Source organism: Thalia democratica, unplaced genomic scaffold (genome assembly GCF_965202585.1).
Source record: "Thalia democratica unplaced genomic scaffold, ktThaDemo2.hap1.1 HAP1_SCAFFOLD_521, whole genome shotgun sequence".
Classification (NCBI taxonomy): Eukaryota; Metazoa; Chordata; class Thaliacea; order Salpida; family Salpidae; genus Thalia; species Thalia democratica.
Window position 1 is genome coordinate 47,659 of NW_028139559.1, and position 15,433 is coordinate 63,091.

The 15,433-nt window shown below is 23.1% G+C and overlaps 1 protein-coding gene across 1 annotated transcript; it reads right to left on the reverse strand.

Moving 5' to 3' along the window:
• Positions 1 to 774: 774 nt before the first annotated feature.
• Positions 775 to 4,361, reverse strand: LOC145846560 (uncharacterized). The gene is made up of 2 exons (XM_082953277.1): positions 3,923 to 4,361; positions 775 to 1,496 (listed from the first exon to the last, which is right to left on the reverse strand). The coding sequence occupies exons 1-2, from the start codon at positions 4,359 to 4,361 to the stop codon at positions 775 to 777; spliced, it is 1,161 nt and encodes a 386-aa protein (XP_082809403.1).
• Between the last annotated feature and the right edge of the window lie 11,072 nt (positions 4,362 to 15,433).

Below are 15,433 nucleotides of genomic sequence, written 5' to 3' on the forward strand. Positions count from 1 at the left end.
AAACCTTGTGTACTAAGGAACCTCTCAGTTATAGAATATTTATGTTAACTATGTCTAGCGAAGAACTTTTTAACTTATGTTAATTAATAGATTAAAAGTATTTTTCCCTAAAATAGATTACAACATTTTTGTGTCTTTTTTAATAAAAACAATAAAAGCAGTCCGACAATGAATATTTAAAAATTCAATTTATTTATTTTTACCCTATTATATCTAGTAATATGAACACGAATTATTTTCTATGATTATAAATTTATACTTTTAACTTTAAATGGAATAACATAAAGACTATCAAATTGTCGTATATATAAAAAAAATATACTTAAGATAATTAATACTATTTATACATGTAAAACAATATAGACAATAAAACAATATGGACAATTGATAGATTTAATAGCAAGGCTATAAAATGATATATATATAATCAGTTCAAACCGTACTTAAAAGCAAAAAAAATTTAAAAATTTTTAATGATAAGAATACTGCATATGAAGATTTAATAATTTTCATAAAAGTTCATTTGTAATAAATGAAACTATTAAAACGAAAAATTATATTAAGCTAAATTAAGAAAGCATTTTGTTTTATTAAAATAGTTTAGCTTTGCAAACATTTAAAATAAAAAAAACTATAGTTAACATATAAATCGAAGCTTAGCCAATATATATCATATGTTAATCCACAAGTGTATATAAAGTAGTAATTTATAAACTTTCGAACAAACAAAAAGATTTCTCCCAATATTGATTGTTTTCATTCGAATTAAAAAAACTATTGTTGTTGCTTATGAGTTTTCAAATGAATATTTCTACTTGAGCTTTTAGTAAATCTTCTTCCACAAACATCACATCCAAATGGTTTTTCTTCTGTATGAATTCTAACATGACAAACTAAAGTTGATTTTTGTGTAAATCTTCTACCACAGACATCACATCCAAATGGTCTATCTCCAGTGTGAGTACGTATGTGACTGCTTAGATGATGTTTGAGTGAAAACTTCTTCTCGCAAACATCACATTCATGAGGCTTTTCTTTGGTGTGAGTCAACATGTGCTGTTTCAGGACAAATTTTCGAGCAAACTTTTTCCGACAGACATCACACTGAAATTCTTTTCTACCACTATGTGTCAACATGTGTCTTGTCAAGCTTGTTTTCACGGTAAAAAATTTGTCACAGTGTTCACATATAAATGGTTTGTTATCAGTATGAACTATTGCATGGCGTTTTAGAATATGTCTATGTGAAAAGCATCTTTTGCAAATATCACATTGATAAATCTTCAAACCAGAATGAGTAAGCTGATGTGTTTTCAAATTACTTTTCCGTGAAAAATTCTTGTCACAAACTTCACAACTGTAGGGTTTTACTCCAGTATGAACTCTTTTGTGAAAAACTAATGCTGATTTGAACTTATAACATTTCCCACAAATTACACAAACATGCTTTTTATTATCGGCAGACATTTTCTTTGTTTTACTTACGGTAAATAATCCTAAATTTTGCAAAAATTAAGTTATCTAAAGACTGCTTCAATTTTTCAGCAAACTGCTGTGCTTTTAACTTTTGTTTACATACTTGTCGTTAAATTTTTTTTCGTCTTACGATTTGTTTAAACAAGTCAATTATGGAAAAAATAAAGTTGAAATACTTTTACAACACAACAGTTATAAGATTTAATTATTCTTTCTTATTACTTTAGAACATTATTTAGCTTTGCAACATAAAAAAAAATCCGTTTATGACACACTCAACTATATGTAACTAAAATATTCAAATATAGTTACTCGTTAAGTTTTGTTTCAAGTAGTACTTTATCAAACTTTATAAAAAAATATTACTGTTCTTTTTTTACTTTTTTCAAAATGTTTATTATACTAAATAAAGTATGTAAAGTTATTAATAATACTATTTCAATAATTTCTTAAAGCATTAAATATGATGGTCACCTCAAAAGACTTACTTATCTACATATCCATTCAACATATTATAGTTATGACTTCTTTAATTAAAGTATTGAATTTGATAACAAAAATTTTCGTTTAGTAAATCAAAAATTAAGCAGAACGAAAAATCTTTGCAAATGTAATAACATAAAATCTATATCATTCAAATATGATTGTTTGTTATTTTATAACGTTTAAAATTCTATTGCACGAACTTACCAAGGTATTTTTATCTCTAACAACAACTAAGTGGTTATGGTACTTTTTAAAATCATAAAAAAGTTATTCAGAATCAGACAGATTTAATTTTACCACTAAATTGATCATCAATCAACAGTTCTGTAACGAAAATACTAAGTTGAAAAACTATGCAAAAACTACTGAAGTTAAATCATATGAAAAAGGTATAGCAAAACATGTTTTTTAAGTTTTAGTTATTATATGATGGGTAATTAGGTTATATAAAGGTTAGTTAGTTTTTTAAATTAGATAACGCAACCTTTATTTTATATTAATAAAAAACTTATTTATTGTGGTAAAGCTAAGAATTGTATTACTGTTTAGTACAAAAATGGCTATGAAGAAAAAAATGCACATTTCTATAAACGATAATGTACATTAAACGTGATCATGCGTCTTTGGGTAAAATTAAATATTGACGTAAAGAAGCTAACAATATATTATATATAAGGTGCATCTCAGTATAACCTGTCACTAATAAAACCATCAAAATAAGAAATACTTCTAAAAAAGTCCTAAAATAGTTCGAAGAAAAAAGTCCTAAAATAAAATTTAATACTCAATTTGTCAATGTTTTTATAGCATTCAATATATTTGTAAAGTTATAACCATTTAAAAACGTCTAAGTAATGCGGACATTGACAAATAAGTCTTTTTCTTTGATTTAGTGATTTTAATTTATGAAAAGCAGTCTTTTCAGGTTACTTAAGGTACATTTTTTATAATGGTTGTTGTTGTTTTTCAAACACATAATAGTAAATTCATTGAAAATAATATTTATCGTTCTTTTCGTTTAGATTCCATAAGTTGTTTGATAATTATGTGTTAATTATGTGTGATAATTGTCTGGCAACAACAAGTTTACTTTTAATGCAAAAAAAAAAATATATTATTCGGATTTTCAACTGTAATAAAATATTCTTTATTTCGAATCTAAACAAAATAAGTATTTTAGCATTTGCAATGAAGATATTACACATTGCTTATAATATTTGAAAGATTAATACAACAATCCTTGAAAAACTAAAATATATTTTGTGTCTTGAAAATATTTAAAACAAAATTTAATAATAAAAGTCTAAAAGATGTTTTTAAAATATAATTTAGGAATTGATTTACTCTATTAGAATACGGAATGTAAAGTAAAATTAACTTTTCTGAAATTAAAGATTTTATGTTATACTTCTAAATAGAATACTATTACTGATACAATCTAACATACAGTTATACAAGTAAAAATATAAGTTTTAGTTATTTTATATTTTTTATTGACATTTAGAAATATGCAAAGATTTTATAAGTTGACCAGCAAGACGCTGAAAATGTTTTTACAATTAGTTTGATTTGTATTTTAAAAATAAATATATAAATAACTTTAATGACTCTAACGCATCGCAGATAAACACTAAATAAGTTTTTTATAAACTCAGTATTACCTATAAGATAAAAACAAACTGATGTAAATATTGAAAAAGGTACTGTATAAAGTTTAGTTAAGGAAGCATTTTGTTTTACTTAAATGTTTCCGTTTTGCAAATGTTAAAACCTAATTAAGATATTAATTAAATCTTAGGCAATATAATTCATATACCTTCTCACAAAATATTATATAGAATAGCAATTTATAAATTTTCAAATTAGTAACAAACTTTTTTTACAATATTTTTCTCGTTAGATATATATCAAGTAATTAAAAGTAAGCAATTTTTTCATTGTTAATGAATTCTCAAATGACTGTCTTTATGTGAACTTTGTGTGAATCTTCTTCCACAAACATTACATCCAAATGGTCTTTCTCCAGTATGAATTCTAATATGAGTGTTTAAATTTGATTTCTGAGAAAACGTCTTCTTACATGTTTTACATTTATGAGGCTTTTCTTTTGTGTGAGTCAACATGTGTTGATTTAGATAAAATTTTTGAGTAAACTTTTTTTTACAAAAATCACACTGAAAATTTTTCTTACCGCTATGTATCAACATGTGTCTTTTCAAGCTAGTATTTTGAGTAAAACTTTTGTCACACTGTTCACATTTAAATGGTTTATTATCAGTATGAATTACAGCATGGCATTTTAGATTATGTCTATGTGAAAAACATCTTTTGCAAACATCATATTCGTAAATCTTCAAACCGGAATGAGTAAGCTGATGTGATTTAAAACTACTTTCCATGAAAAATTCTTGTCACAAACTTTACAACTGTATAGTTTTTCTCCAGTATGAACTCTTTTGTGAATATCCAACCCCGATTTGAACTTGAAAGATTTCCTACAAGTTACACAAACATGCTTTTTATTATCAGTTGCATTTTCTTTGTATTACTTACAGTAAACAATTCTAAGTCTTGTTAAAAGTAAATTATTTAAAGACTACCTAAAACTTATAAAAAATTGAATGTTGCTAATGCAACCAATACTCAAAGTACTAAGATATTATTATGTTTAAATTATTACAGTACTTAATCAAACGACTATGCTTTTATTTTTTGTTTAGATGTTTTTCTATAGTAGAAATCATTTTCTTCTTATGATTTATTTAAACAAGTCAAAAATAAACAAATATAAATATAACTTTTTTTCAAAAAGTAATAAAATTTAATAGTTTTTACTTATTATTATAGAATGTTACTTTACTTATCATCTTAAAACAAAAGCATTTTATGACATACTTAATTATATTGAACTATATATTTCATATTCAGTTTTTTGTAAAGGTTAGTTTCAAATAATCTTAAATATATCAACATACAAACTTAAATAAATTGAGTAATAAAATAAACATTTAACTATTTTCAAACGCTTATTTTACTAAACAAAATATGTAAAATAGTAAGGACACTAGTTAGACTAGGAACGTGTTTAAAATACACGAAGACAAAATCGCACGCTGGAAAAAAATTGCAGGGCGACAAATTTGCACGAATTACATTTTTGCACGAGAAGAAAAAAGACAGACGGAATAATAAAAGCTAGGAAATAATTTAACAAAATAAAAAAAGTTATTGACCGAGTGTAAGGGTTAAGAGTAACAGTGATGGTAAAAAAAAAAGACAGAAAAAAAAAAGTATAATGTTTAATAAGTAACCGACCGAAGGTTAGGTTTGGGGTAACAGTGACAGAATAAAAATGTTTAAAAAAAAAAATAACCCGTGCAAAAGTATCTTCGTGCAAATTTGTCCCCTTGTGAAATTTTGTACGCTCGTGAAAATTTCACAGGTACCCAGTTAGACTACCTTGAAAAGAATACAGACATATTGTTTCAACATGATATAGTTATGAACATTGTAACTAAAATATTGAACTTGATATTAAAAATAATTCTCATTTAGTTTAGATAGAAATTCTAATAAAATAAAAAAGATGCTATTTAAATTACTTTTTGTCTAAACATTTCGTATTTACTTAATTTATTTCAATTCAAAAACAATGATTAATGTCTATTTATAGCTAACAAACAAAAACCTGATGGTTATGTTAAGATATTTGAAAAAAACTTAATTAAAATTATCAATACATAACTAAGCTGTTAAAAGTAATATATAAACGTATTGATGCAAATATTTAAGCTTTGTAAATTCAAAAAATTTTAATTGTTTTTACATGTTGAAGTTGCAGTTTTTTGAAAAAACATAATATACTTAAAATTTTTTGTTTTAGGATCTGAGTGCAACAAAACTTTTATTGTTTATTCTATATCATCTATGTTTTTTAATTTACAAAATTTTTTTATAGTATTTGTCAACTACAAAATAAAAATATTTAAATACTTAATTTACTCTTGGCTTATAACACCACAATTAGAAATTTACGATGTCTACATGTACTTTCAAAACAGAAAAAAATTTTATGTAAAGTTCTGAATGGTTTGTATCTAGCTTAAAAGGAATAAACTTAAATCAAATGATAGTATTGATATATAGATAGTAGATAGCTTCTATTTCAAATATTTACCTTTAAAATTTTATTAGAAAAAATTGTTGAGTCACTTTAACTTTTCTGAAATGTTTTATTCACAAAAACAAAGGCTATTACAGTTTTTATTAAAACAAATCTTTAAATAGTTAAAAATACTAGTTTGATAATTTAGTAAAACGTCTAAAAAATTATTATTTTTAAAATATTTGTATGCTTACAATTCATTTTGCATGAGGTAGTTAATAGTGTTTTAATTACAGTACTGAATATAACTCTAAATGAACTTATATAAAAAAATGGTAAAGAAAAAATTAAATTAAAATAATTGAAAATCAGATAAAACTCAATTTAAAAAAAGTGTATTACCACAAAATTTGTTTTAGATAAATTATGATTGTTTTTATTTTTATTTTTAATGTTTAAGTACAAAAGTACTCAAGTAATTTTATAAACGGTTAAAACAACTAAGTGATCATAATCCTATTAAAAGCTTTTTAGGACTAAAAGTTAGCATTAAAAAGTTGTTTTTTGAAATAAAAAAATCCTAAAGCATCTAAATCTTACAAAATAAGAAATATTTATAGTAATTTTTATTCTATGATATATTTATCAACTAAAGAAAGCTAAAAATGATATTTTTTTAGAACAACAAATCTAGTTTTAACACGAAATGTTTATTTGGTAACTTTTTGTATGTCAAACTATCAAAAACTGCCAGATTCTAGTCTAGAGTGGCAGACTACCTGTATACCATTCATATTAATTTACAGTATATACAAAAAAAAAGGTTTTTTAATTATATTTTTCAAATTAAAAAGTGTATAGAGAAGACACAAAATGTTTTAAAGTTATTTTAATGTTAAAACAAACAAAGAAAAAACAAAAGTGTTTAGAAATAAAGCAAGTTATTATTAGAACATTTATTGACATTCTCACCACAAACTGCTTTAGCATTATTCTAATAATGAACAATTGCTTATTTTAAATTAAAAAGTAGATGATAACATAGCAATCGTTGTAAACTTAACTTTTTTATCGGGTAGAAGTAAACTAGTACTCAGTTAAATTTTGATAAGAAGTTTTGCTTAAACTATGGTTTCGCTTACATTACAGATTTACTATCAATCAAAACATTTCGATATATTTTGGTTCAAATTAGTTTTGATATTAAAGTGCAAGTTAGATAAGAACAGGTTATAAAAACACTGTAATTTATCTATTTGTCAATTAAATTATAGTTTTATAATGAAAATGGATTCGGAACAATGGTTTACCTAGTATGATAGTTTAGTTAGAACGACATTTAAGCAAACAACTTATTTAAGACAAAAAAACAGAAGTATTTTTAAACAGAGATGAACTTGAAAGTATTTAAGTATGTCCAAAAAAGATTTTGCTAAGTTTTTGACCTAAAAATAAAATTAATTAGTTGAAATGAAACTGTAAGAACAAAGGGTTTTAAAACTTTATGTTAGTAAGTATTAGCCAAACTTTATGGCTTTAAACTACGACGACTATAATTTACTGTCATCTTGCAGCTTAGCCAATATAAGTTTGTAAGTTTACATTAAGAACTCGTGATAAAATATTAAAACGTAAGCTATTAGATTTTTTTTTTAATCAGTAAATAAACTTTAAAAACCTAACAGTACTTTTTTACGCATTTAAATTCAAAACAATCTTAATTTATAAGTTTAAGTGCAGTTCATAAGACTTAATCTAATAAACACATAAAAAAGTTTATTAATCACTTGTTTTTAGAGCATACTAAGCCTTATTAAAGAGTGGCAAACAAAAGTTGATTTAAACTTGCATTTAATAAACTTAGTTTTAATTTTCTTTCAGATGTGGGTTAAACTAAATATATTATAACATATTGCATTTTAAAGAATTCTAGTCTGTTTTATTATTTGCGAAGTATTATTAAAAATATACTACTTATTTTAGGGACGTCATATTATTTTTCCAACAATCTTTAACTTAAATTTAAACACAAAATACAATATATTTTATAAATTATCTTAAGCTTCCGTAACCACAATTTTAAGCTATAACAGTGTGGTAAATTTAAATATATATTAAGTCTTTTAATACTTCTAAAATTTAGTTATAATGCAAATTTCGACTTGTTTTAAATTGCTTCATTGTAAGGGCTTTGTTATAAATAATAATGTAAAACTAACTTTAATAAATTAAATAAAATTTGTTTGGAGATTTTTTTATTCACTAAACGGTGCATTTATTTAATTTAAAGCAAACATGGTTAAGCTAAAACATTTTATAATCTTTACTTAATTATTGTTAACCGATAAGCTGTTTTAAGCTATCGAAAGTGATTGATTTTACTAGTAGTACGTAAAATAAAAATAGAAATAACTTACTCAACTCTTTTGGTTATTGAATATTTTAAGGTAAAAAAGTGTGAATGTACTTCAATATTAAATTAGTTTATGAAATATTTTGTGTATTGTGTTTATAAATTGTTTCCTTTTTTTTTGACATAATTAAAATGAATTAACTGTTAAAACTTTTCTTTCTAATTTAAGTATAGACTGTAATATACTTTAAAAATTTATTAGTTACACTTTGATACTTGATTTTATTTAGGTATTGCCTGTACAGTATTAATGAAAGTTTGGTTTATAAATAGAATTCAATTAATTAATTAATTAAGTTCATAACTCCTAAAAGTTAAAACTAGAAATAAAAAAAATTATTCAGTTTTGTTCAAGTTAATAACAAAAAGGTTTTAATAAAAATCAAAGTTTAATCTTCACTAAAACGTATAGTACTTTTTTTCATGATATCAAAAGTAACAGTTATTGTACTAAACAACTTAACAATTAACAATTAGATATTTTTCTTACTTGTCTACTTTCAATAAAAAATTAACTGAATTTGTTTCAATTTACTATAAAAAACAAATGTAAGTATGCATAAAATTATCTAAAAGAAGAGTATCTTAGTCAAAGAAATCAGATATATGTATTTCATAAAGTTATAAATAATTATATGATTTATAGAAGTGACATCATATTGTTTTTTCTAACAAATCTCAATTTATATTTAGAAAACAATACAAACCTATCTCCTTCAAAAGCACTGCTTTTAGATGAAGAGTATTTTGATCTACAGTGTGGCTTTATAAAAATCTACTAAAAAACGTAAAATACTCTAACTTCTTTTTAAGTAGGTTTATTTAAAAGTTTTACTAATTTTGTAAAGTCTTTTGTTCAATACTTTTCCTAAAACCATTTCTTTAAGCAAATTTTTTTAAAATAATAAGTATTAAGCTTATGATGACGTTTTTAATTTTTCTAATGAGCTTCAAATCTACCGGAAAGAATAAAAAATTTGTGGTTTTTTGTCATACTCATTACAGAGACGAATTTAGTCATTTAAAAAAAAACAAAGTTTATTCCATTTTTTTTTAAATTTGCCCATACCTAATAATATATTTTATGTATAATTTTTTATAAAAACATCTTTTTCTTCATAGTTCGTGAAACAATTTATACAAAATTACATTTTAAACACTAACTTTTTTAAATGATAGAGTAAGTAAGTTTTATTTAGCAGTTAATGTTTAAAAATTTCTAAACAACTCTTATTATAATTATTTTAGCAGTTTAAACCTTTCATTACTTACGAAAAAGGTTATATTTGATTTAAGTTAATTAAAAAAATTAAGCTTTTAAATTATGCATAAATAACCATCCGTGCAAATTTAACTTCGTGCAAAAGTATATTTCAGCAATTTAGTCTCATAGTGAAATTTAGTAACCTCGTGCAATTTTGTTTTCGTGTAGTTTAGACCGGTTACCACGTTTATGATACGCATAAAATAAACTTTAAAATCCAAACAAAATGCGAAAAAAATCCTCAAAAGTGTCTTACACGGTTTTAAGAATTTCTAAATAATTTTTTTTTCCGATACTTTAGAAATAGTTTCTATAATTTTCAGGAAAAGTTAAATTTTCAATTAAGCAAACTAGTTCAAATTAAAGCGTAATTGCAAATCAATTACACATGAAGTTCACTTATTTCTAAGCTTTGTCTTTAAAGACTGTTAGTTTTTACCCTAGCTCTTCAATACTAAACGATTGGCACCCTAAATTTTTTCATTTTATTTTTAACTGCAAAATCTATATTATTTTAAATTTTTAACATTTACGACGCATTCAGTTTACAAAATTGTTAAAAGTTTAACTCTCTAAAATGATGCTCAGAAAATGTATGTTTATGAAATCTATTAAAAATCTACTAATTACTTAATTCTAAGCTATGTTTGCTTTTAATAAGTAATTATCTAAATTGTTATACAATTTTTAAACAACAGTTTTAATAAAATTAAGACTAAAAATAAAAAGTTATAAGCAATTTTCAGTACGTTCATAAAACAAACTAAAAAGTTATTCAAATCTTCTTATAAAAGTATTACCCTAAAAACTTTTATTTTGTTATAAAATATTAATAGTAATAAAAAAGTTATAGGTTTGTTGATCGTGATAATAATTTACAACAATGAACTGTTGCTTTAATATTTAATAAAAAAAATCGTAATATTTTTTGGAATACTTTTATTGTAAAAATCTCTTTATAAAAATTTCAAACTAAAATGGTTAATTTATTTTTTAAATTAAAAAGTATAAACATGTAGTAAAACAAAAATAATATTACATAACTACTAAAAATAAAAAGTGTCAACAGTAAGCGCAAATTCGAATACTTGATTATTTCAATATACTTCATTGTCGTATTGTGTGATTTACAATTTACTTTATTTAATTATGGTTTATTATTTTATGGATTATTTGTTTAAAAACTTTTTAATAATTATTCTACGATAGAGTTGAAGATCTCTTAAAAGTAAAATACTGTATTTTATTCAATAATCTATGATAACAAATTTTAATTCGTCTTATTGTAGCTGCATTAGTTTTAGAACTTTCTATTGATTAATTTTAATAAAATACCATATCTTAACATCTTTAAAATATAACTAAAAAAAATCAAGAACTTTAAACACAATTGCAAAACCTATAATATAAATTTAAAGAAAACAGTTTTATAAGCTTACTGATTTTTAAATACATTGATGAACAATAAAAAAGTATTTAGTAAATAGAACTATTTTTGATAATTATAAACTAAACAATTATAGCAAATGAAGTTCGTTATTTATAAACCTGACGAAATTTGAAACTTAAAGAAACTTAAGTTTAATTCGTAAATTTCACTTTAGTGCTTAAGAATGACAAGTAAGTTTAAAATAGTGTTTATTAAGTTTACTTAGCTTTTAATAAATATAGTAGTCATCTAGAAAAATTTTTTAGACATTCAACAATTACTATTTTTTCATTTTAATTTCATAACAAAACTCTTTAGTACGCTTAAGAGCTTACTAAAAGTAGCTAAAATACCACAACAAACCATATGTTTTACAATTGTTTAAAGTTAAGTTTTTAAAGTTAAATTTTACATATTATTTATTAAACGATAAAAAAAAACACTTAAAAAATATGGTTTAAAAACCTTGTGTACAAAGTAACCTTTCGGTTATCGCATATAATTAAATTATAGCTTTGAATAAAACTATTAAATATGGAAGACTAGACAATTTGTTTTTGTAAATCGTAAGTAAAAAAAAAATTCTAAAAAATATATATCTTATAATTAAAATTGTTATACTACGATTTAATTATAATAATTTCACTTTTAATTCTAGATATTTAAAATAGTATTATTTTTAACAATTGAAATTAAATTACTAGAATAAAGACTATGTTTACGTTAAGTTTTTTAATAGCCACATTTATATGGCTTAAGAAATTGTTTAAAAATGGAAAGAGTATAACTTTAGAATTTTAATTTATTTTATAGTTTTAAAATAAATTTATTTATTTTTCAGATACAAATGGTTAAGTTAAATTTTAACAAAAAAACATTTACAACTAAAGAAGCTTTTTGTTTTACACCTAAGGAAGGCACATTAAATTATATTTTTAAATTTAAAGAAATTAAAGTGTAAGTTTTTTATTTTAATTAAAGTTTTTAAAATTCATTAAATACAGCTTAAATAAGAATTATTTGAATAAAATATACTTTTATTAAGCAATCTAACCACGTAGACAAGTATTTTAGACATTTGATAGTTACAGAAAAAATGTTTTTCATATTTTAGATGTACAACCAGTTTGTTTGATATGTTTTATAAATACTTACATTAAGTTTCTGTAGTATGATTATCGGCTTCGTAAAAGAAGGTTAAAATATTACAACAAACTATATTTTAATTTTGTAATTTAAACTAAGTTTTTTTATATACCTTCTACAAATAAATTAAAACTTTTAAAGAACATTAAACTGATACATATGTAAGGTTGACTCACTGTTTTACTAAGAAAACTAAATAAATAAAATATATAAAAAAAGTGTATTTAATTATTAGTGTTGTTTTACTACCAACTAATTCTAAATAAAAATATAATTACGCTAATGCTACATAATGAAAACTATAACATTTAGGCGATTTAAAGCAAATACTTTAAAAAAGACCATGTCTGCCTCAGTTTGCAATTATTTTAATAGCCACATTTAAGTGGCTTAAAATATCCTTAAAGAATAAAAAACATAATCATTATAAAAACTTTTATCATAAAATTTTAAAATAAATAATCTTTTTGTGCTAAAAATTTAAAGACGTCACTTAAAGCTTTAAATTTTTTGTTTAGATAAGTTTATAAACTTTCTAAATAAGCAATATTTTCTGTTTTTTTTGTACTTTTTTCAACACTTTTGTAAACGTGATTTATTAATAATTTTCAGTTTAGACAAACATTGTTTTTAAAAACTAAATTAATTTTTTTGGCTTATATGCGAATTGTAGTAATATTTTATTTTATAACTTTATACAAAGGAACGTAATTATGCTTTTATTGATAAACTGTAGTTTATATTAGAGTTATATATAAAGCTATAATTATAATTATCATGGTAAAATTAGTTCAAGTATTTATAGGTCACTAACAGTGACTAAAACGTATTTTAAAATATATAAATTTGTTAGCTTGGTCTATGATATAAAAATGTTGTTTAGGTTGATATGATTTTTGAAAACTTTGTTTCTAAATATACTTAAAATACATTACTTCTCTTTAAAGTTAATATGGAATTAAGCGTATGACTTACTAAATGAAAATATATACAAACTAATTTAATAAGTCACTTAATATGTTTGAATTCTAGTCTCAAAAAAGGTGTTTAAAGAATCTTATTACGTAAAAACATAAGTATTACAAACCTTTGCTTTTTTTCATATTTTTTATTTATAAACTGTTAGTAAAGTATATCATAAAAAAACATAAAACTGAACATTCATTAATAAAAAACAAATTCGGGTAAAGTTTAAAGAAAATCTAAACACTTTTAGGTCGCTATACACGACCTGTTGAAAGTATTAAGACTCTTTTTTTATTAACTTGAATCAGTCTTGAAAAAAGTGGCTAAGTAGCTTTAAGGTTTTATTAAAAATATTTTACATTTTTACTTAATAAGTTATATTTGTTCTAACTGTAATTAATATAATACAAACCTGCAAGCAAATTACATTAATAGATTTTGAGACTTATTTTGGAATGTGACGATAATTACTAAAATTTACAGAATTAAAAAAGCAAAATGTTTGTATTTATATACATAGATAAAACAATAATTCATTTCATAATGTCTCTTGAAAATTATTGAGTCATTTTTCAATATCCACTCAATAACTACCTGTTTAATTTTTGACTATTTAAACTTTTAAATTAAAAAGTGATAAAGATCTTTTAATGTTTGCAGATTTTTCTCGTGATAAAAAAAACATAAAGAATAACAGTGGTAACATTGCTGAAAAAAAATTAAGTTCCACAACAACCTTTATTTACAAAACTTTTATTACATAAGTCAAAAGTATACATCATAAAAATAAAATCTATTTATGTTTCAATCATTGCTGTTGAATACTCTAACTATTGATCGTCATTTAAAAAAATTTTATAATAAATGAAACAAAAAAATTACAAGTATATAAAACATATTATATTAGTGTAAAATTTTACTTTTTGATTAGACTCTTTTTCGAGAAATTTTAAACACACTTTGTACTCTTCAATAAGATCAATAGTCACAGTACTGCAAATAGTTTTGTTTCACTATTTAAAAAGTTCAATCTAATGTTTTATCAATTGTTTATGTACATGTGCAAAATATCATAATAATACTAGTAACCTATTTGCGTTGCAGATATTTATTCAATTTAGTTAAGTTAATACTTCATATCCAACCATAACTATTGTTAAGCTCGCGTAGGTGTCATATAACTTTACGCACGAACTTTCATTTTAAAATCATAAAATAAATTTCATTAAAAACAATCCAATGCCTGTAAGGTAGACACTCGTATCTGTAGTCCCAGTTATGTGGCTAAAGTTATATTTAATTTTTATACAATAGAAGTTTTTTTTATTTATTTATTTGTTGTTGTTAACAATATAACTGTTATTACTAATTTAGAAAATAAAAATAAATCGAAACGTTTCAATGCCTTAGATGTTTTGTCACCTGTATTTGTAGTCCAAGTTATGTGACTAAAGATATATTTAATTTTTATACAATAGAAAAAAACTTTTTAATTCCATTGAGTTTACTTTTATTGTTTATATTTCAAAAAATTCTTTTTTTTTATAACAGTTTCAATGGATAAAATCAATTTAGTATCGAAGTGTTCATGGTTCAATATATTTTGCTTTAATAGATTTAAATTAGTTAAAATTACTTTGGAATTTAAGAATATTTAGTGCTTAAGCTTGATACCTTCCACCTACGATGCCTTCGTCGCATCCTTGGAATTACATGGCAGCAAAAGATTACCAATGAGAAAGTATTGAGACGTACTGATCCTACCACTATGTACTTGAGCGCAGGCTTTGCTGGCTCGGTCATATCCTGAAAATGAATACTGAGCGGATCCCAAAGTTTCTATTGTATGGCGAGTTGGTCGTTGGCAAACGAAACCGAGGACGTCCAAAATTACATTTTAAGGATGTATGCAAGCGCGACCTAAAAAGCCCGAACATTGGAACTGATTATTGGGAGTTGCTTACAAATGACCGTGCCAAGTGGAGATCAAATATACACAAAAAACTGCAAGAAAGAGAAAAAGAATATTTTAGAAACACGGAGAAGAAAAATGAAGAAATAAGAAGCAGAATGAATTCAATTGTTTTTTTGTGTGTTTGTGTTTTGTTTATTACATCACTTTGTTTTTTTTTTCTCTGTGCACAACAT